Source organism: Bos mutus, chromosome 24 (assembly GCF_027580195.1).
Source record: "Bos mutus isolate GX-2022 chromosome 24, NWIPB_WYAK_1.1, whole genome shotgun sequence".
Lineage (NCBI taxonomy): Eukaryota > Metazoa > Chordata > Mammalia > Artiodactyla > Bovidae > Bos > Bos mutus.
The window spans coordinates 2727389-2749147 of NC_091640.1; the positions used below are offsets into that span (position 1 = coordinate 2727389).

Below are 21759 nucleotides of genomic sequence, written 5' to 3' on the forward strand. Positions count from 1 at the left end.
TCGCTGTGGAAACAAAGCTTGTGCTTTTACAAAGGGCAGTGAGGCTGAGCTGAGACTTTGGCTTTATTGCTGGTGTCGTCTCCGGGCCTGGAAGCCTGGCGATTCCTTGTTTGCTGTGGCCCCTCCTCCCAGCGGCCTCGCAAGTAGGCCAGTTGGTCACGTGCTCTCCTGGGTGCCCTCTGTGATGGCAGACACGCCGCGTGTCTTCGCCCCTCGCTGATTTTCCCTTTATTCTCCCAGAAGGAGAACTTCCCCATCGAACCAGCCCGGGGCAGGATTTTCAGCATCTCCTTTGCTTCACTTGCACAGAAAGCTTATTAAATCGTGTTTTGAGAATTGAGAAGCCCCATGGCTGTTGTAGCTGAAACTTTTTAAGTCATTTTTGCGTTGTATCCAAGATGTGCTGTGATGATAATTCGCCCCATTACATTTCATTGAGAATCAGTGTTTCTGAGACACTGAAATATCTTTTCAGGGACTCTTTCCCGCCCCCTCCCCCCCACACCTGTGTGGTTTTCTCTTTGTTAATTTCTTGCATTTCAGATGGGTAACTCTCAAGTTTCAGTTAAACCGTGATGTGATGCAAAATGGCTCTCATTTCTCTTACAACATCTTACCTTTTATTCTGCCCTGTGTTTATATTTGTCCCCTTTTAAGGCAGGGTAATGGCACCCCACTCCAGTACTCTTGCCTGGAAAATCCCATGGATGGAGGGGAGGAAAATCCCATGGGCTGCAGTCCATGGGGTGGTTAGGAGTCGGACACAACTGAGCGACTTCACTTTCACTTTTCACTTTCATGCACTGGAGAAGGAAATGGCGACCCACTCCAGTGTTCTTGCCTGGAGAATCCCAGGGACGGGGGAGCCTGGTGGGCTGCTGTCTATGGGGTTGCACAGAGTCGGACGTGACTGAAGTGACTTAGCAGCAGCAGCAAGGCAGGGTAAACCATTATTAAAGAAGGCTCTTTTGAGAAATATTTAAAAACCGATGTTCTTGCTGTCACAACAAGTTTTTGGTAACTGGTAATAGTTGCAAAAGTTACTGGGAACTCACAAATATTAAAAAATTAAAATAACTGCTGAAATCTCACAATTAGTTTTTACAAAGATGAGTGTATGTGTTTTTTATTTCTCCTGGTGAGGAGCTCAGGTCCCATAGCTGTGGCTCCAGAGCGCAGGCTCGTGGTTGAGGTGTCCCGGCTTAGCTGCTCTGAGGCACCTGGGATCTTGCCAGACCAGGGATCGATCCAGTGTCCCTTGCATTGCAAGGTGGACTCCTAACCTGCAGACCACCAGGGAAGCCCTCAAAATTACTTGAAACACAAGAGTTCTTCATTGTGGGAATTCTCGGGCTCACAGTAGTTGGGATCTTTTATCTTTGTGGGGAGGGTTACTGTATGTCCCAGACACAGCTCAAATCACTAGAATAATTTGTATTCAGGCTCTTTTCTGTCTCAAGAACCTCCTCACTGTCCCCACCCCCCATACACTGGTTTGGTGGGTCTTTTTTTTCCCCCCATGAAGAGGAACAGCTTGGAAGGGGCATCCTCACAGCCTTTGGGTTGGGGAGACCCCGCTACCTGAGCATGCAGTTTGCTGTCCTCCCTGAGCGCCAGCTGCCATTTAGGGGCGTCACTGCAGGTTTGGGGCTTCCCAGGTGGCTCAGTGGTAAAGAATCCGGCGGCAGTGCAGGAAACACAAGAGACTCAGGCGCCATCCTTGGGTCGGGAAGATCCCCTAGGGTAGGAAATGGCAATCCACCGCAGTATTTATTCTTGCCTGGAGGATCCCATGAACAGAGGAGCCTGGTAGGGTCACAAAGAGTCGAACATGACTGAGCAATTGAGTGCACGCGCGCTCACACACACACACAAACACACACACACATACTGCAGATATTACATCTGGGTTTTAAGGAAGGGAGTGGGGCTGCTAGGCGAATCTCCCACTCAGATTGTTCCAGGATCACCTCCCGGGCAGTAGGGGCCGCAGGGGGGTCTCTTCCTGACCCTCTGCTGCTCTGTCCTTTCGAGTTTTACTGCATCACCATGTGCGTGCACCCCCGCTTTTGGAGAGAAAGTCTGTATTCTGGACTTGCAGACCTGAAGTCTTTCGGGGTCCGGTATGGAGAATTCTAGAAACTTGCTGCGCATGCGAGGCTCAGCTCTTCCCCTTACGAGCCCCTGACCCAAGGATGGTTCAGCGTTTGGAACAGTCAAGCTGAGTTACCCCAGAGCACCTGCCTCTTCCCCCAGCAGCCACTGGACAGGGTCACTCCCATCCCCTGGGCCCCTCCCTGACCGAGGGTGCAGCAGGTGGGCGAGGGCTCCACCACCCACCACGAGGCCTTCCAAAGCCGCGTCGCCTGCGTGAGCCTGCAGGCAGGCCCCGGGGGGTGGGAGCGGGGTCCCCACTCAAGGAGGGGCACTATTTCTCTGGGGCATTCCCCCCAACCCCCACCCTGGGAAGCAGATTGGGGGAGGTGAGGGGAGGGATGGTGAGACATAGGCTTACAGGACAGTCACGGGGCCCATTCTGGGCCAGACCAGTGGTCCATAGTTTCTGAAGCAGTTGCAGGCTCCCTGGGGGTGCAGGGGGGGAGAACACTCTTTCCTGGCCCTGCCTCTGCTTGACCACGGGCTGAAAGTTGCAGAAAGCCCTATCTGTCATAAAGAATTAAGTCCTTATTTCTGTGTTTTGATACAGCTGGTCCCTGTCTGTTAACCAGTAGTGGGGTAGTTACATGTCACTAGATAGGCAGCTATGTTATCTTCCTTTGCATTCTACTGAGTCACTTAATTGAGAAATAAATATTAAATAATGCTGGTTTGCCCTCGAGTTTGGTCTGCCCTTAAGAGAGAGCTGCTGATCCATCCGGGCACTGGATTGCACTGTTCCTGAGCTCCACTGGCCTCCCCGCTGCGGGGTGCAGGGCAGTTTGGGTGAGCTCCATGGTTTCCGGTCCTGATGAGAAACACTAACATCACACTTTGCGTTTCAATCCTGCAGGAGCAAAGCCACACCGTTGCTGCTTCCCAGAAGACGTCTCCTTGACCGTGCTCTCCAATGGAGACCAAAGCCACACACTTGGAAACAGCCCATCAGGAAGAGCGGCCGGGGAGCCCGGCGCGGGGATCGCGGCCTGCGTGTCCATACTTGAAAGCAGCAGCAGGGACGCTCCCAGGAGACCCGAGCCGCCTCGGTGTTCTGTGGACTTGAAGACGCCAGCGTGTGGCCCCCAGCAGGAGGGCCCGGGCCCCAGGGACGCGGCTGACCTCCCTCCACGCCCGGCCCAGGCGGCGGGTCTGCAGCCGCCCTCTGAGAGCCAGGCCGCCTACCCCCGGGAGAGGCCGCCGGATTTGCACACCAAGGAGCACCCCACAGCGGGGAAGCGGGCGCCGGCCCCAGACCTGGTCCCATTGGACCTGAGCGAACGGTCCTCGCGGGACGACCCCGGCCGCCGGGAGCCGGCCTCCTCGCTGCAGGCGGCGCTGGCCGTGCACCCGTGTCCATACTGCGGCCATAAGACCTACTATCCCGAGGTGCTCTGGATGCACAAGCGTGTCTGGCACCGGGTCAGCGGCCAGGCCGTGGCCCCGCAGTGGACTCAGCCCAACGGCTACAAGAGCATCAGGAGCAACCTGGTGTTCCTGGCCCGGAGCGGACGCACGGGCCCCCCACCTGCCCTCGGGGGCAAGGAGTGCCAGCCTCTGCCCATCGCCCGGTTCACCCGCACCCAGGTGCCGGGCGGGGCACCAGGCCCCAAAGGCAGCCCCTCGCCCCTGGGGGTGCCCACGAAAGCCGCTGGCCTGCCCAGGAGCAAGGAGGGCCACCCTGGGGCGCCCTGTACACTCTGGACGGCCGGCCCCGACGGGACCCGGCAGACCCGGCCTGGCCCCAGCCCGGAGCAGCCTCCGCCCAAGCCCAAACAGGAGGCCAGCCCCAGGCCCGGGGCCACGGGAGGCAGTGGGGGCTTCAGCAGAAGCGCCACCCCAGCGCCCACTGTCATCACCCGGGCAGGCCCCCAGGCCCCTGCCAGCGGCAGGCAGGGGGCAGGCCTCGGGCCCCCAAATAAGCACAGTGCCCCGGACCCCCCCAAAGCCAAATTCAGCCCTCAGCCTCAGGGTCAGCCGCACGGGAAAGGCGACGGGGCCACCCCTCTACCTCCCCGGGAGCCCCCCTCCAAGGCCGGCTCCAGAGGGCCCGCAGTCCCTCAGGGCCCACCTGCCCCACACCCTGTCAAGCAGGAGCCGGCGTCCGAGGGCCCCGAGAAGCGCCTGGACCTCCTCAGCATCTTCAAGACGTACATCCCGAAGGACCTGGCTTCCCTCTACCAGAGCTGGGGCGCCAGCAGCCCTGTGCTCGAGCGCAGAGGTGAGAGCTGCGGCCCGGCCTGCCTGTCCCCAGGACCTCAGGGGGAGCCTCCCGCCCCCCTGGGACCTCAGGGAGTCCCCCACCCCCCCAGACCTCAGGGAACCCCCATCTGCCTGCCCCTGGGACCTCAGGGAGCCCCTGTATGCCTGCCCTTGGGACCTCAGGGAGCCCCCACCCTCCCAGGACCTCAGGGAGCCACCTGCCTGCCCGCTCCTGGGACCTCAGGGAGTCCCCGATACCCCAGGACCTCAGGGGGAGCCCCATGCCCCCCGGGATCTCAGGGAACCCTCGCCTGCCTGCCCCCGGGATCTCAGGGAGCCCCACCCCCCAGGATCTCAGGGTGAACCCTCCGCCTGCCTTCCCGCCCGGGGACCTCAGGGAGTCCCCCGCCTGCCTGACGACCTCAGGGGAGCCCCCCCACCTGCCCAACTCCCGGGGACCTCAGGAAGCCCCCCAACCCCCGGGGACCTCAGGGAGCCCCCGCCTGCCTGACCTCAGGGAGCCCCCACCTGCCTGCCCCCCGGGAGCCCCCACCCCCCCCAGAGGACCTCAGGGAGCCTCCAATGCCCCTGGGGACCTCAGGGGAGACCCCGCCCCCCCCCCACTGACAACCCCAGGGGGAGCCCCCAACCTGCCTGGGGACCTCAGGGGGAGCCGCCCACCCCCCCAAGGCCCTCAGGGGGAGCCCCCCCGCCTGCCCACCCGCCTGGGGCACTTAGGGAACCTCCTCTGTAGAAGGCCGTGGGCTGCCTGCCTGCTGGGTCTGGGTCCTTAGGCAGCTGGCCTGGCTGCTGTGCCCTCCCGCCCTGCCTACGGGGATGGGTGCTTGCTTTCCTGCCCCTGCCTGCCTGCCGGGGGCTGGGGCATTTGGCGTTGGGCCCCCTGCTCCTGTGACACCCCTGCACTCCAGTCACGTCTCCTCAATGCCGAGCAGGCGGCCTCCAGGGCGCGTCCCCACTCAGCCATTTTTAAAAAGCGTCAGTAGACATCCACTGCCTCCCGTGTCTGCAAAGACAGGATGTTCACTTGAAGTGACTGTTTACGCTTTGCCTTTATATGTTTGTAATTTTAATAGGGCACGTCAGTGTGCAGGGTGTGTTAAGTGGAGCCTCTGGAGAGCAGGAATGTGCCTTACAGGGTTTGGGGAGTTGACGTGCGCTAAAATTCCGGAAAAAATTATGCCTCATACCATTGTCTTCGTATCTCCCCAATGTCTCAGAATTCATGCCTGTTGGGGTTGTTAAGTTGCTCAGTCGTGTACGACTCTTTGAGACTCCACACCAGGCTTCCCTGTCCTTCACCATCTCCCAGAGCTTGCTCAGACTCGTGTGCACTGAGTTGGTGATGCCATCCATCCCCTATTACTGATAATGATTAGCAATTGCAGCAAGTTTGCCAGCTCCACAGAACACATGCGTGGGATCCCATGCTCTTGTTCTTGATTATAAATTGAAAGGACTTTCCTGGCAGTCCAGTGGTTAGTACTCTGCACTTCCATTGCAGGGGGCAAGGGTTCAATCCTTGGCTGGGGAATTAAGATCCTGCATGTCCCAGGGTGTGGCCAGAAAAGAGGGAAAGTTTAAACAATAAAACTTTGGGGCTTCCCAGGTGGCACTAGTGGTAAAGAACATGCTTGCCAATGCAGGAGACAGAAGAGATGTGGGTTCGATCCCTGGGTTGGGAAGATCCCCTGGAGGAGGAAAAGGCAACCCACTCCAGTATCCTTGCCTGGAAAATCCCATGGACAGAAGAGCCTGGTGGGCTACCGTCCATGGGGTCGCAGAGGCAGACATGCACGCACCAGCTTCACGTTCTCAGCAGTGTGTCCGAGAAGTGCAGGTTATTCGCTCTGAGACGGAGTAAAGGTGTGTAGGTTGGCCCTTTGCATCTCACGCCAACCTCAGTTCTTTCTTAGATCGGGTTCTTGTGGCCCCTGAAGCAGAGAGGACTCAGATGCAGATGACAGTGAGTTTTGTGGGCGCTGTGTCCCTGGTCACCTTCTCCCATCCGTCCAGGGCTTCCTGGAGTCTGTCCCCCCGACCCTGCATTTGCACGGGTGTTGAAGTGACTTCCACTTGAACTTCATGTGCTGCGTCTCACGGCCCGCAGGACTGTGCTCTAAACCTACCAGTCGGCCCCTGGTGAGCGGCAAAGACTCCCGCTTCCTGAGGCTCTTTGTGCTGCTTCTGGGTCTGCTTTGTTGCCTCTTCCCCCCAGAAGGAGACGCGAATTCTAAGTTAAGGTTTAGAGAACTTCAGATGACAGAATTTGAAGTCCCAGTAGCCTGAAATGTTTTCCTTAAGATTTTAAAAATAAACCGTTCTAAGGCTTTTCCCCCTTAAACAGAGGTTCCATGTTGATCTTTTAAAGTGAAAAATGCTAAGTCGTCGTGAAGCCTCTTTGCTCTTCTTGGATGTTTCACTCTTCTCATGGATGCACTGAAATATGTCAGGCGTGAGTGTGCAGATTCGTGGTGTTTTCGTTCACCCTGGTTTGGGTTTCTTAGGTGCTTGCGTGCTAAGCCGCTTCAGTCGTGTCTGACTCTCTGTGACCCTTTGGACTGGAGCCGGCCAGGCTGCTCTGTGGGATTCTCCAGGCAAGGATACTGGTGGGAGCTGCGATTGCTTCTCCATGGGATCTCCCCGACCCAGGGATTGAAACCAGGTCTCCCGCATTGCGGGCAGATTGTTTACAGTCTGAGGGTTTATGATGCTTTTAAAGTGTTGCGGCTGCAGGGAAACAGCAGGTGTGCCAAAGTCGCATGTAGAGCAGTGAACAGGACAGTGGCGTTCCCTGTGACGGAGACACTATCTACTGTTGCAGCTTGGGAACCAAGTGCATCCGCCTCCCAACAGTTACATCATCGACACGCTGCTGAATTGGCAGTAACTAAACTGTTGCAGTTTTGGTGTCCACCCATTTTTCTTTTTCCTTGAGTACATATGTGTTTGACTTTGGCATCAGGAATCTAGAACCTTGGCTAATTCATCTCCATTCCAGATAATCTTGTAGTTCAGTTCAGCATGGACTGCAGCACGCCAGGAAGGTCCATCACCAACTCTCAGAGCTTGCTCAAACTCACGTCCATCGAGTCAATGATGCCATCCAGCCATCTCATCCTCTGTCGTCCCGTTCTCTTTCCACCTTCAATCTTTCCCAGCATCAGGGTCTTTTCCAATGAGTCAGCTCTTCGCATCAGGTGGCCAGAGTATTGGAGTTTCAGCTTCAGCATCAGTCCTTCAGTGAATATTCAGGACTGATTTCCTTTAGGGTTCCTTGGAAGATAATCTTTGTAACTGTCCTATTCCAGGAGTCCCAGGACTTTGGGGTATCACGCTGTCCTCTGACTCGGTTTTTGTGTATTTCCCTGTGGGATTTGTGTATTCACCCTGTGGGGTGAAGATCGCAGCCCCCCACCCTGGGATTGCTATGAGCATCACCTTGCAGGGGGGGCGATGGAAACGTGCAGAAGGGAATTTTATAAAAGGAGAGCAATTCATCTGTGGTGGACATGAGATCGGTCCTTGTGGAGCTGGAGGTGTGATTCTGTCATTCTCTAGGGACGAATTGCCTTGAGGTAGAATGTTGCACTCAGGCGATGCCTCTAAGGCATCGAGGTTTTCTGAGGTTGAGAGAGAGGATTCTCAGAGAGCTTTTCCCCACCTGTGTTTTGACCAAATGATGTTTGTGTAGAAATGAATGGTCTGGAAGTTCTGCCGAAAGAGAAAGGATATCACGTGGGAACGATCACCGTCACTTCCCTTAGGGCTTGAAGCCTAATCGTTTAAGGATGAAAAGAGCCACATTTTCTGTTATCATTCTGCAATGTAGATCCCCGGTCTGGAAGCAGGTATGAGGGTAGCGTGAATGGTTTGTGGATAGAATAAGTCGTAAAATAATACATTATCTGCATGTCCAGACTTTGTATCCAGCTTGCAGTAGATGATGACATGGATTTTAGAATAAAAACACTGAAAATAAAAGAATAGGGTAATTCCAGATAGGATAATATATACGGTTTTTCTTGTTGGGACTTTAAAAAAAAACCTCTTTTATGCCCCAGACACGTTGCTCGGGTGATGATGGAAGAGGTGGGCTTCCTTTGTACGCATCTTGGTAGAGTCTCTGCGGGGTCCTTCTCCTTGCAGGGGCCAGGGCACCTCACAGCGTAATGAGCTTGAATGAGTGTTGGCAGGGCTTTGGGGGTGAGTCTGCAGGTGCCCCAGGCCTCTCCCTTTCCTTTCTGAGCCCACTTTATACACAGCTTTACTTTTGAGGTCAGGGTTTCAGAGCCGCTTGCTCACCAGGTAGCCTTCAATTCAAATGAAGTGTGTAACCTTTCTTACTAGCTCAGAATTTTGGAGTAGCTTGGGCATAATATTATTGACCATAAAGGGCAAGGATCTTTTCTTTAAAAAGTAGGGAGAAAATGATGTGATAAAATGCATGGAAGAATCTGTGTGTGTGTGTGTGTGTGTGTGTGTGTCTGCCTGTGTGCGCGGGTATGTGTGTGTATACTTAACACGAGGAAATCAGAATGGGGGTCAGTGGGTACACGAGCTCAGGGGTGGGTACAAAACCTTACTATCCTGCTTTTTCTGCTGCTGGTTTGGATGGGAATTACTTAGAAGAAAAGCATCGCATTGGTTTAGTTTCTCGTGTTGTCAGGATTAGCTGCAGAGGCCACTTGAAGGGAGTTCATCATCACTGGGTGACCCGGAGGTGTACTGAAGACCTACATTCAGATGCAGCCCGATCACTCTTTGGGAAAATCTGGGCACCTACAGCCGTTGTCCCTGAGGGTCTTCACAGCGCCCAGGGGATGGTGCTCATAGTGAATGGCAGGGAGGAACAGAGCACTGGTGAAGCTGAGACTTTCTTGGGCCAGAATCGGAGGAGGGAGCGACTGTTCTAAACAGCCAAGCTGTTGGCAGAAGGGGTCTTAATGCTGCCATGCTTGGAAGGACTGGGGAGTCCAGCACCCTTAGGAGCCCTCTCTTGAGCCCATCAGTCGGTCATCCAGGGATGTCCTCCTCAGCTTTCCATCCCACCCCAGCTTGATCAGAAAGCCAGGGACGAGGCGGGTGTGCCCAGCACAGGAGCCCGTGGCTCCTGGGGTCGCCTGCCCTGCTGACACTTGGCCATGTCTGACTGGGAACTGGAGACCCCGTCTTGTCAGTAAGGGATCTTTCATTGATGACGGGACGGGTGGGTTTAAACATGAGCTATCATTCTCCTAACGTCCCTGAAGGAGTCTGTGGGAAGCTGAGAACTTTGTGGGCAGATTCTTCTGTTTCTCGGAGACTCACATTCACGACTTGTCCCACGAGAAATCTGCCAGGATCTGCTCTGCAATTCACACATTTCCTTGACTGTTATCTCATAAACAGTATCTGTAATGTGGGCTTCCCAGGTGGTGCTAGTGGTAAAGAACCCGCTTGCCAATGCAGGGGACAGAAGAGACGGGGGTTCGATCCCTGGGTTGGGAAGATCCCTTGGAGAAGGAAATGGCAACCCCCTCCAGTATTCTTGCCTGGAGAATCCTGTGGACAGAGGACAAGTAGCATTAATTTTATATTATTTTTATATGCTGTGTCTTCTGATAAAGGATGAGAAGCGTGATTTGGTTTCAGATAATTTGGCAAAGATCCTCGGTCATCCTTGCACTCGCCTTTTGCATTCAAGTGTCAGGCTCAGGGTGCAGAAATGCTCAGCTCAGGGAACATCATTTTAAAAAATTTTGTTGTCATAGGCATAACTTTTTCTAGGTAGTAGTATTGATTTTAGTCTTCCTATTGAATTGAGATGCCATTGACCCATTGGTTGGGAAGGTCAGGCTCCAGGAAGTGGTCTGGGAGCTAATATTACATGAAAAATTAGCCCTTGTTTCAGAGTGTGTGTGTGCTAAGTTGCTCAGTCATGTCCAATTCTGCGACCCCATGGACTGTAGCCTGCCAGGCTCCTCCTCTGTGCAAGGGATTCTCCAGGCAAGAATACTGGAGTGGGTGGCCATTTCCTCCTCCAGGGGATCTTCCCAACCCAGGGATTCAACCCACATCTCCTGCATTGCAAGTGGATCCTTTATCCACTGAGCCACTGGGGAAGCCCCTTCCCTCAAACAGAAAAGGCAGGAAAACGAGAAAGTGTTTTCTGCCTCCTTTCCTAACAAAAGCCCTGCGTCTTTGAGGGACAGGAGGGACGGAGGTTGGTGCTCAAGCCCAGCCTCCTTGCAGGTGTCCCGTCTGCGCTCTGCCTGCTGCACAGGGCATGGAGGAAAGGGGCGGGGGGGTGCACAGCTCTCAGGTGTGTGGCATCGCTGCGGGGTCCGGGACGGCCCTGCTTTCTGGCTCGTCAGCTGTCTGGCCGCGTCACCCCGTTGGCAGATGCGGGGCGCCCACTGCCCAGGCCCCGCCCACCCGAGGACGCATCACGGGAGCGGCATTTACCTCGCTGTATCCTGTGCGCCCTCTCGGTCCTGGCGGAGGGCCTGGGGGTGCCTCCCGTCAGGGCTCAGAGGGACTAATGATGCTTGCCTCTCGCCCCCTCTCTCCCCCCTCCCCGCACCTGCACTGCCCCCCAGGGACGCTCCGGACGCAGGCCCACCAGGGAGACTTCATCTGCGTGGAGTGTGGGAAGAGCTTCCACCAGCCCAGCCACCTGCGGGCGCACATGCGGGCTCACACAGGTACACCCACGGACCCTGGGGCCTGGGACGCAGCCTCTAGTTCCCGGGGTCCGGCCCTGGTCGGGGAGGGGACGGGGTCACGCTCTAGACTTTCCATTCAGCCCCTGCGCCTGAAACGGCTTTGCCCCTGCATCCAAATGCCCTGTGGTTTGATCGGAGATCAGCCTGTTTTGCAAACACTGCATTTTAATTGCATGCTGCCACCAGGATGCGCTGAAACCCGAGCTGTCCATGGGCATGATGCACGCTGGCTCTTTGCTCGCTGGCACAGGGTGGTGCTGAGTGGCACATTCTCTTGGCCTGTGAGCAGAGAGCTGGCTTGCGACGGTGGCGTGTGTGTGTGTGGTGAGGACACAGTATGGCGGGGGCGGGGCGGGGGTCAGGCCCGGGTGCCCCCTCCAATGCAGAGGGTGTATCCATATCCGGAGGGTCTGATGCGCAGTGACAGGCCCCCGCGCGGGGGTGGGGGGGCCTCTGCACGCCCCCGCTAATTAATGCTGTCCCTGGTGGGTACTGCCTGGTGAAGCCTGAATTAAAAAGGGCACTGGCCGCAGGCAGCGTTTTCAGTCTCTTAGCATAAGTGTTATGGTAAATTGCTATTTCCCCGCCACAGGCTGGGCTGGCGTCTTTTTAGCCTGTGAGTGTTCGGTCTGTGCGGGGCGCGCGTCCCGGGCGATGGGAAGCTCGAGTCGGCCTGCTGACGCGGGTCCTTGTCCCCACAGTGCTGTTCGAGTTTAATGGCCTCCGAGGTGCTGACGCCCACACCACCTCCGCAGACACCCCCAAACAAGTAGGTCTCCCCGCTGCCAGGGGCTGTGGGTTTTCACGTGGTAGCTGGGAAAGGGTGTCACCGTGGTCCTCAGGGTACCATGCGGTGTCATACCAGGTGTGCAAATAGCTCTTCGCTGCTCTGAATCGGAACCCAGCCCTGCTGTGTGGTCCAGGGGTGGCTGATAGTCCCAGAAGCTCCCGGGGCCGTGAATGACACAGCTGGGGTCCATGCAGCCGCGTCTGGTCCTGTTGGGGGTGATGAAAAGCTCTAAGAGTCAGACTTTTCCACTTGGGATGTTTTGCCTGGAAGTTATGACTGGAGACCAAGTTATGCTTACCCTCCCGTTTTGAGAATCGTTTTTTTTTGATTTGTATCAGTGTGATTGGTTCACACTGTGGTGTTGGTTTCCGCTGCGCTGCGAAGTGAATCACTATGTATACCCCCTCGTTTTGGACTTCCTTCACGTGGGGCGCCACGGAGCACTGAGTTACGTGGCGGTTTCCGGGCTGTGTGGCGGTTTCTCACCAGTTCCCGTTTTACACAGAGTGTCAGTGGTGTGTGCGTGCCCGTCCCAGGCTCCCGACGCATCCCACCTGCCTTGGTATTGTGTGTCCGTTTTCTACATCTGTGACTCTGTTTCTGCTTTGCACAGAAGTTCATCTGTGCGGTTTCTCGAGAGTCCAGACACAGGCGCTTCTCTCCGCTGTCTGTCTCTCTTTGGCTTCCTTCCCTGTGTGTGACTGGCTCTGGGTCCATCCTCTTGGTCTCTGCAGATGTTTTTACTTCAGAGTCGCGTTTTTGAATCACTCCGTAAGAAGCCTGCTGCTGAGTCTGGTCTCCCGTGGCCTCGTCCTTGTCCTGATTTGATTCTTTGTTAAGCACGCCACTGACTTGGCCAGAATGCATAATACACGCGTGTGCGTGTGCATAGGCCTTGAGTTACCGTAGATGTGTGGCCTTCGTGTGTAAACCGTTCAGTCCACAGAGTGTGGCGGCCTCCTGGGCGCGGGTGACGGCGGGGTCCAGCGTGCAGCTCTGAGGTCGGGAGGCCCACGCGTTCCTCAGTGGCCTCCTGTGGCTCTGGACCAAGACCCCGTGGTTCCAGGCTCTTCTTCCTTGAGTCCCTTTACGGGATGTCAGCCCACCCTCTGTTCTCCCACAAGCATTCTCTGCAACACCATCTTGCCTTCTCATTGGTTGCCCGAGAAGATTCTGTAGCCACAACCTCCCCTTTATTAGTGAAGAAGGGTTTCCTTGCCGCCAAGGTGCACATGCAGGATCCCGTCTGGGCAGTCAGGTCCACTTAGCACGCCCTCCTGTTCCCGTGTGGGATTCCTGGTCGTGGACAATGGTGAGGGAAGCAGAGGTAGCAGAGGAACCCAGTCTGTTTCTCAGGGAGAGAACACTGTGTGGTAACCCTCCCCAGAGCCTGCAACTCATTCATGACTGAACTGCCTTAGGATGGGCCGGACCTCATCAGAGCCTTTGGTTTCATTTTTTATCCAGTTTTCAGAATCCCTGTTTGCTGTTGAAAGGTTTCTCTTCATATATCACAGACAGAATACCTTGCCCTTTGTTACAGTTTTTAGTAAGTGCCTTCTCTCTTAATAAAATGCATAGTTTTAGAATGAAAAGCTGTTATTTCAGGATGCTGTCACAATTTATGAAAAAAAAAATCTTGCTGAATGCTGAATTGAAAGATCTGTGGACATATGTGACCTCAGCTCAAACTGGACCATGCTGTCCTTTTTAACAGAAGTGAAACCCCCTTTCGACAGGAGTCACTGTGATGTTTGCGGGTTGTGTTAGCAGCGAGGCCGTGCCACATTGGAGAATTGCACACTGACAGAGTGAGTGGCGTCAGTGCAGAGTGGCCCCTGCAGACACAGGCGACCCGTTCCGTCCCCCAAGGTGTGGCTTTTCCAGGTGCGCGCTGGGCGGGGCTGGCGGGGGATCACTGGCCGGCGCTCTGAACAGCACCGTGAGGCTCTTCAGGGACACACATCAGCTTATGAGCTGCATGTGAATTCCAGCTAAGTCTCTGCAAGAGGTTTCTCTTGTAGGAGAAAGAGATCAACAAAGCAAATCACTGAGACTGTATTTTAAATTCATTCTGTGTTAATTATGGATTTCCCGGGTGGCTCAGTCATCAAGAACCGGCCTGCCAATGCAGGAGACTTGGGTTTGATCCCTGGGTCAGGAAGATCCCCTAGAGTTGAGGAAATGGCACCCCACTTTAGTATTCTTGCCTGGGAAATCCCATGGACAGAGGAGCCTGGCGGGCTACAGTCCACGGGGTCACAGAGTTGGACCTGACTAAGTACACACACACAAGACGGCATATTCAAGATCATGGCCTCTGAAAGTACTTTTTGTCCTTCATTACATTCAGAGTATCTTTTGTTGGTTAATTGCTGGACGTTCTGGTTCTTGAAGGAAATGCTGTTTTCTTTAGTGTACTTTGGGATTTTAGAATTCTCATAGAGATGTGTCTGCCAGGGTAACTGCAAAACGTAGCAGTAGTAGATATCGGTTTAAATCTTAATGTTCTTTCTTATGGTGAAGTTCTCATTGTTTACAAAAATCACAATTGCTATCTGAGATTTAAGATACAATACAGATTCATAGAGTGATTCTGTAGTTATTTATGTCTAGAAGGGGACTCATTATATTGATCAGTCATGTTCTTTTTCATGTTGAGCTTGCTTTGCCAACATTAACTAATTAATATTTAAATCATATTCTTTTCCTGTGGGCTTTAGAAACTGTGGATCAAGGGATTTTTTTAAAAAATCATACAACACTGTGTATTCGTGTGGAAGTTATTTGATGTAGCACTTAAAATGGATGGACTTTTATAGATGTACATAATGGATGCTAAGTTATATAACTGAAACAGTATTTGGGAATGCAGTTTTATAATCATCATTTGTCCACTCATTAACAGTATTAATTGAGCACCTCCTGTGTGCCAGGCTCTGTCTTATTGGTGGAGAATAATCAGGATTTAGAGGTGAAGGTAAACATCTTTCTTGCTTTTATGGTTTGTGAGGTCCAGTGGGTGGTGGTATCAGGGCTGCGATACAGGAAATCTGTCCTGAGTGCACTGGGGACCCTGAGCGGGATGACGTCAGTGCTGAGTCCACGGTGAGTCGGGTTGGTCTGGGTCAGGGATGGACTGCAGAGATTCTGGACAGTGGAGTGAGCCCTGCTCTGGAGGGGCTTCGAGCGATCCCAGTAAGACCCAGGGCTGGGAGGAACAGATGGGTGTGGGGATGGATATTCGGGGGGTGGAGGAACTCTGGGATTGGATGTGGGGGGGAGCAGGGAAGGGATGGACCAGACCCGGGTTCTGGCGTCAGGCTCCAGCTCCTGAGAGGAGCCTGTCCTGGTGCTTGGAATGTGGCTGGAGGAGCTGGACAAAATCTGTTCCCATTGACCTTCAAGTTGGTGATGCCTCTTGGCAGGTGAATATGTGGGTTTGAAGCGGAGGAGAACAGTCTGGGTGGAGGACATATGAATATTTCATAGCTTGCAATGTTGAAGAGCTGCCAAGATCAGCCAGTTCGACTCCAAGCGACTCAATAATATGAGTTATTAAGATGCTGGCTTACCGAGTAGGAGGCTGTAACCCAGGTCTCCCCTCAGGCAGGCGACCTTCACCTGCGTGTCCTCATCTGTAACGTGAGGACGGCAGCAACACATCTGTGCTCATGGAGAAAATTCTCGAGGACGGTGCGCCGAGCCTGGCCGAGGCAGCACGCCCAGCATGTTAGCGGCTGTCAGTTTCCTAGGAGTGAACTGTTGTCCTGAACAGCTGGGGAGACGAGGGGTCCGTGTGTGAGTGGCACACATGTGTATGAACATGTGGACACTTGTATTGATGCCGTGGATGAGGGGTCCATGTATGAGTGGTGTACGCGTGTGTGAACATGTGCACACTTGTACCGACGCTGTGGACGAGGGGTCCGTGTGTGAGTGGCGCATGCGTGTGTGAACATGTAGACACTTGTATCGATGCCATGGACGAGGGGTCCATGTGTGAGTGGCGCACGTGTGTGTGAACATGTGGACACTTGTACCGAGGCCGTGTGGACGCGCCCCTCGGGGACAGCTGTGCTCAGGGACCCAGCGTCTCAGCTGCTTCCTCTCCTGTGGTCTTCCTGCCTCGTCTGGACCTGGTGGTGTCCTTGGAAGTGCTCTGGTTTTGTCTTGTTTTAGTTGCCCCTTAAAGCGAGAATAGGAAAACTCTGAGTTTGAGGAAAGTGTCATCGGCATAATGTGGTTCCTGGTGGACCCCACGCTGCTGGGCGGCCGCCGTATCTGTACCACAGGCATACAGCAGCTGCACTTACTTTGCAGAGATAATATTTGAGTTTTCTATATGAGTTGATCCTAATGTCATAATATCTAGATGCAGGAATGGATTTATTCAGTTAATTTAGTTACTTGAGGAGGAATGAAAGAGTTTCCTCTTTTTATTTTTTTGAACCAGGTCATACATGCAGTTTAGTTTTTCTTCTGTTCCATTATGGTTTATTACAGGATGTTGAATATAGTTAGCTCCATGTGCTATAGGACCCTGTTTATGCACCCCATATGTAATACATAATAGTTGCACCTCAGTTCAGTTCAGTTCAGTTGCTCAGTCGTGTTCGATTCTTTGTGATCCCATGAATTGCAGCACTCCAGGCCTCCCTGCCCATCACCAGCTCCCGGAGTTTACTTAAACTCATGTCCATCGAGTCGGTGATGCCATCCAGCCATCTCATCTTCTGTCATCCCCTTCTCCTCCTGCCCCCAATCCCTCCCAGCATCAGAGTCTTTTCCAGTGAGTCAACTCTTTGCATGAGGTGGCCAAAGTACTGGAGTTTCAGCTTCAGCATCAGTCCCTCCAATGAACACCCAGGGCTGATCTCCTTCAGAATGGACTGGTTGGATCTCCTTACAGTCCAAGGGACTCTCAAGAGTCTTCTCCAACACCACAGTTCAAAAGCATCAATTCTTTGGTCCTCAGCCTTCTTCACAGTCCAGCTCTCACATCCATACATGACCACTGGAAAAACCATAGCCTCGACTAGACGGACCTTTGTTGGCAAAGTAGTTTCTCTGCTTTCGAATACGCTATCTAGGTTGGTCGTTACTTTCCTTCCAAGGAGTAAGCGTCTTTTATTTTCATGGCCGCAATCACCATCTGCAGTGATTTTGGAGCCCCCAAAAATAAAATCTGATACTGTTTCCACTGTTTACCCATCTATTTCCCATGAAGTGACCGGACCAGATGCCATGATCTTAGTTTTCTGAATGTTGAGCTTTAGGCCAACTTTTTCACTCTCCTCTTTCACCTTCATCAAGAGGCTCTTTACTTCTTCACTTTCTGCCTTAAGGGTGGTGTCATCTGCATATCTGAGGTTATTGATATTTCTCCCGGCAATCTTGATTCCAGCTTGTGCTTCTTCCAGCCCAGCGTTTCTCATGATGTACTCTGCATAGAAGTTAAATAAGCAGGGTGACAATATACAGCCTTGACGTACTCCTTTTCCTATTTGGAACCAGTCTGTTGTTGCATGTCCAGTTCTAACTGTTGTTTTTTGATCTGCATATAGGTTTCTCAAGGGGCAGGTCAGGTGATCTGGTATTCCCATCTCTTTCAGAATTTTCCACAGTTTATTGTGATCCACACAGTCAAAGGCTTTGGCATAGTCAATAAAGCAGAAATAGATGTTTTTCTGGAACTCTCTTGCTTTTTCCATGATCCAGCAGATGTTGGCAATTTGATCTCTGGTTCTTCTGCCTTTTCTAAAACCAGCTTGAACATCTGGAAGTTCACGGTTCACATATTGCTGAAGCCTGGCTTGGAGAATTTTGAGCATTCCTTTACTAGCGTGTGAGATGAGTGCAGTTGTGCGGTAGTTTGAGCATTCTTTGGCATTGCCTTTCTTTGGGATTGGAATGAAAACTGACCTTTTCCAGTCCTGTGGCCACTGCTGAGTTTTCCAAATTTGCTGGCATATTGAGTGCAGCACTTTGACAGGATCATCTTTCAGGATTTGAAATAGCTCAACTGGAATTCCATCACCTCCACTAGCTTTGTTCGTAGTGATGCTTTCTAAGGCCCACTTGACTTCACATTCCAGAATGTCTGGCTCTAGGTGAGTGATCACACCATCGTGATTATCTTGGTCGTGAAGCTCTTTTTTGTACAGTTCTTCTGTGTATTCTTGCCACCTCTTCTTAATATCTTCTGTTTCTGTTAGGTCCATACCATTTCTGCTAACCCCAAATTCCCAATCCATCTCTCCCCTTTCCCCCTCCCTGAAAGAGCTTCCTTCTGATGTGTCTTTGGTTCCTTTCATGGGTGGGGTGGGGAGGATTACTGACTCATTAGGGGTTAAAGGTCTGGGTTAGGAGAGAGTAGGGTGTCGTTGAATAGTTGGTTCCTGGGCATAGTATCGATTCTGTAGGCATCCAGTTCCTTTGCATTTCTTGTAAAAGGGCTTGAGCCCCGGCACTGAGGAGCCCGCTTCATGAGTGAGCTTCTCTAGCCATGGGGATGGGTTCTCCGGCCCTGGGGGAGTAAAAGCACCCGCTGCTTGTGCTCGTATTAGGAAGATGATTCTGATCATAAGAGAAGCTAGTATTCCAAGCAAAACTCTATATAAGAGGAGGGATTCATGCATGTCATCATTTTCAAAATGCTCTGCCATAGCTTTAACAAAATTGAGTGTTTAATTTCTAGTCATCATCAAAATTAATCATTAGAAAGAATACTTTTGAACATAATATGCTAAAATATTGGTATCATTGTGCTATACATGTTAGAGAAAAAAGTAGGCTTTTTTTTTTAAATGTTGTGGAGAAATTGTGTTTTCCCACTATATCGTTTGTGAAATGTTAGAAATTAAGTAATGTCTAAAACCAAGAAAAATTAACCCACTCCCCTTCCATTCCCCTGGTTTCGGGATTTCAGAGACCAGACTGCCTTTTGCTGAAATATGAAATCTGGTGTTTTGATTTGTTTGGATTACTTGCCAGAATTTATAGTCTATGATTAATAGTTTATTTCTTACTATTCTAAATGCTATTTTGAAATAGTTAAGCTGGAGAAATAATTCCATTAATCAAAATGAAGAGAAATGAAAAAATAAATGGCAGCATAATTTGTCACATTTTTAGCTGAGGAGGTTCTAATGCAAATGGTGGAGAAATGGTGTGGCTGGTAGATTTGAATCTCTGTATCTGTTTCCAGTGGCACAGAGGTAAAAAGCCCGCCTGCCAGTGCAGGGGACACAAAGAGACGTGGGGAAGCTCCCCTGGAGCAGAGAATGGTAACCCACTCCAGCATTCTACCTGGGGAATCCCATGGACAGAGGGGCCTGATGGGTTACAGTCCATGGGGTTGCACAGAGTCGGACACGACTGAGCATGCACCCCACGTGTGTCCAGTGGGCTTCCCAGGTGGCCCAGTGGGCAGAGAACCTGCTTGCAATGCAGGAGATGCAGGAGTCTTGGATTTGATCCCCGGTCAGGGATCTCTTGGGAGAAGGGTGTGGCAACCCACTCCAGTATCCTTGCCTGGAGAATCCCATGGACAGAGGAGCCTGACAGGCGACGGTCCGTAAGGTCACACAGAGTCAGACACGACTGAAGCGACCGAGCAGGCTCACATGTCTGTTTTCAGCATCCCTTTTAGATTCGCTGTATCATGGATCACATTTCCAAATTCAGAGGATTTCTCTCAGCAATTTCTTACTCATGTAAATCCAACTCACGTAAGCTCTTGAAACACAGCATGCATTTTTCCATTAAATATAACATAATGCCCAAAGTCATGAATGCAACTAGTGATTTATCTGAAATGACCTGTGACAGCGTGAGCTGCAGTGTACCGATGGCTTCTCGGGGAAGGTCCTTCTTAGCAAGACGTTCCGTGTACATCGTGGAGCATTTAGCATCACCATGCATGTCTAAGGCAGGCCTCGTGTGCAGACTGACCTCCTTCTGGGGCCCAGAAGACTCATGCATGTCCTGGGGATTCCAGCACTTGGGTGTGTCTGTCACTGACCTCATACATGAGCATGTATGCATTCCTCTACCTTGTAAGACAAAAGGGGTGAAAAAGTAGGTCTCATCAAATTCCAGAAGTCAGTATTCATCCCTAGAACGTTGAAATGCCTTAAAGAAAGATATGTTTCTTTCAGTCTTACTGAAGAACCTACAAGTCACACAGCTGCCGTAGAGAAAAGTCAAATTTTCTAAGAGCAGGCTTCTTATTTTCTGAGGACTCTTTGTGGGAGAATAAGAACAATCTGTTTGTACTCAGATATCACGAGTCCACTTAATTTACTTGTTTCTGTGACTGCTTTCTCCCACGGCTGCCTTTTCCCCTGCGTCTGATTGCTCAGATGCAGTGCATTCATTTCTTAACAAACCCTGTGGGAGTGCCACAGTGAGCAGTAAGGTGATGGGCCCAGTGAGTGAGGAAACGAAAACGCCTCTCTCAAGAGTGATGTGCTGTTGGAACACATCCCTTCATTTGTGAACAGCAGGCATGTCTGCCTCGAGATTGGTGGACTGAATTGAACACCCTGGTTATTTGGGTTGGACTCTGCAGTCCCCCCAAAATAAGTAGTGTAAAAACTTTGCGCGCCTGCAGTGTGCAGCGTTTGACACACGGCCACCCTCCTGTTTCCTCTCTAACAGCCGGTACAAGTTTGTGAATTCTGGCCCGGAGGATGGGAAATCCAGGGGCTGCCTGGGGTGAAGTGTGTGTTGTGTTTACAAAGTGTAGATGCACACACACACACTACGCACTCATGTTCATACACATTCTTCACACATTTATGGAATCCTCGGCAAGTCTGTTTGCTAAGTACAGTTACTTCCTAGAAATACTCAAGGCCAGTCACCTAACAGCCAACAAGAAATCCCGTTTTCCTGTTGTGAACACAAAGGCCATTCCCTTCCTCTAATGAATGCCATCGGAGATGGATCTCTACCCATGTGATGTCACTGTGCAAAAATACAAAATATCCTTCTCAGCTTACTGCAGGCTTCCCTTATAGCTCAGCTGGTAAAGAATCCGCCTGCAATGCAGGAGACCCCGGTTTGATCCCTGGGTTGGGAAGATCCCTGGAGAAGGGAAAGGCTACCCACTCCAGTATTCTGGCCTGGAGAATTCCATGGACCATACCCCTGGGGTCACAAAGAATTGAACATGACTGAGCGACTTCTACTTTGAACTTGCTGCAGGAAATTCACCGTCTACTTAAGGAAGTTTAATCACCTCTCTCATTCTGTTACTGTTTGCTACATTTCAAATAACCCCCTGTTCCTACCACTGTGCCCAGCCCCCAGCCCCGCACAAAATGTTGTTGGTATCTTTCTGACTTCCACTAGATGTCGACGGGAAATCTGAATGCAGAGCTTTCCACAGGGGTTTTCTGAAACTGTTAACTAAAGAGAAGCATTTAATTCATTATGTCACCCGGACCTTCCTCCTGAACTTATTTCTGGGCTTGCTGCAGGCATAGCCGGAAAATTTCACATGAGTGCTGCGTTTTATGTGTGCATGCTAACTTCAAGCTGTTGGTTTCATTTCACGGAGAATTCAGTTGAAGGTTAACGCAGTTAAGTGAGATTAATCTCGCCCTGTTGTGTTGTCCTCAGATTGCAAGCTCCATCGTTCAGGCAGTAATGCTTCAGACGTCGCCTGAGAGCCTGTCTGAAAGCTGGGGCCCGCCTTCCCTCTCCCTTGCATCTCCCTTCCATCTTATAGGTCCCATGACTTTAGAACACCCCTTCCGTTTTTCCGACACGGTCGTTACTTTTGGTGATGAGTGGAATTCTCTCAGGCCCCGACAGATCTGTGGGAGTGCTGTTGTGTTTGTTGATATGGCCTCCAAATTCAACCCTGTTCTGGAATTG

General features: G+C 52.0%; 1 protein-coding gene across 7 annotated transcripts in view; it reads left to right on the forward strand.

Annotated features, from left to right (window-relative positions):
- Positions 1-21759, forward strand: part of ZNF516 (zinc finger protein 516) — a 100464-nt gene that overhangs the window by 73034 nt on the left and 5671 nt on the right. For 5 of the 7 annotated variants that reach the window (XM_070362038.1, XM_070362039.1, XM_070362040.1 and 2 more), the window contains exons 3-5: positions 3011-4375; positions 10956-11060; positions 11783-11850. In XM_070362038.1, the coding sequence (XP_070218139.1) occupies positions 3011-4375; positions 10956-11060; positions 11783-11850 (1538 nt within the window). The remainder of the gene's footprint in view (positions 1-3010; positions 4376-10955; positions 11061-11782; positions 11851-21759) is intronic. The other 2 variants (XM_070362042.1, XM_070362043.1) reach the window with 2 other exon arrangements.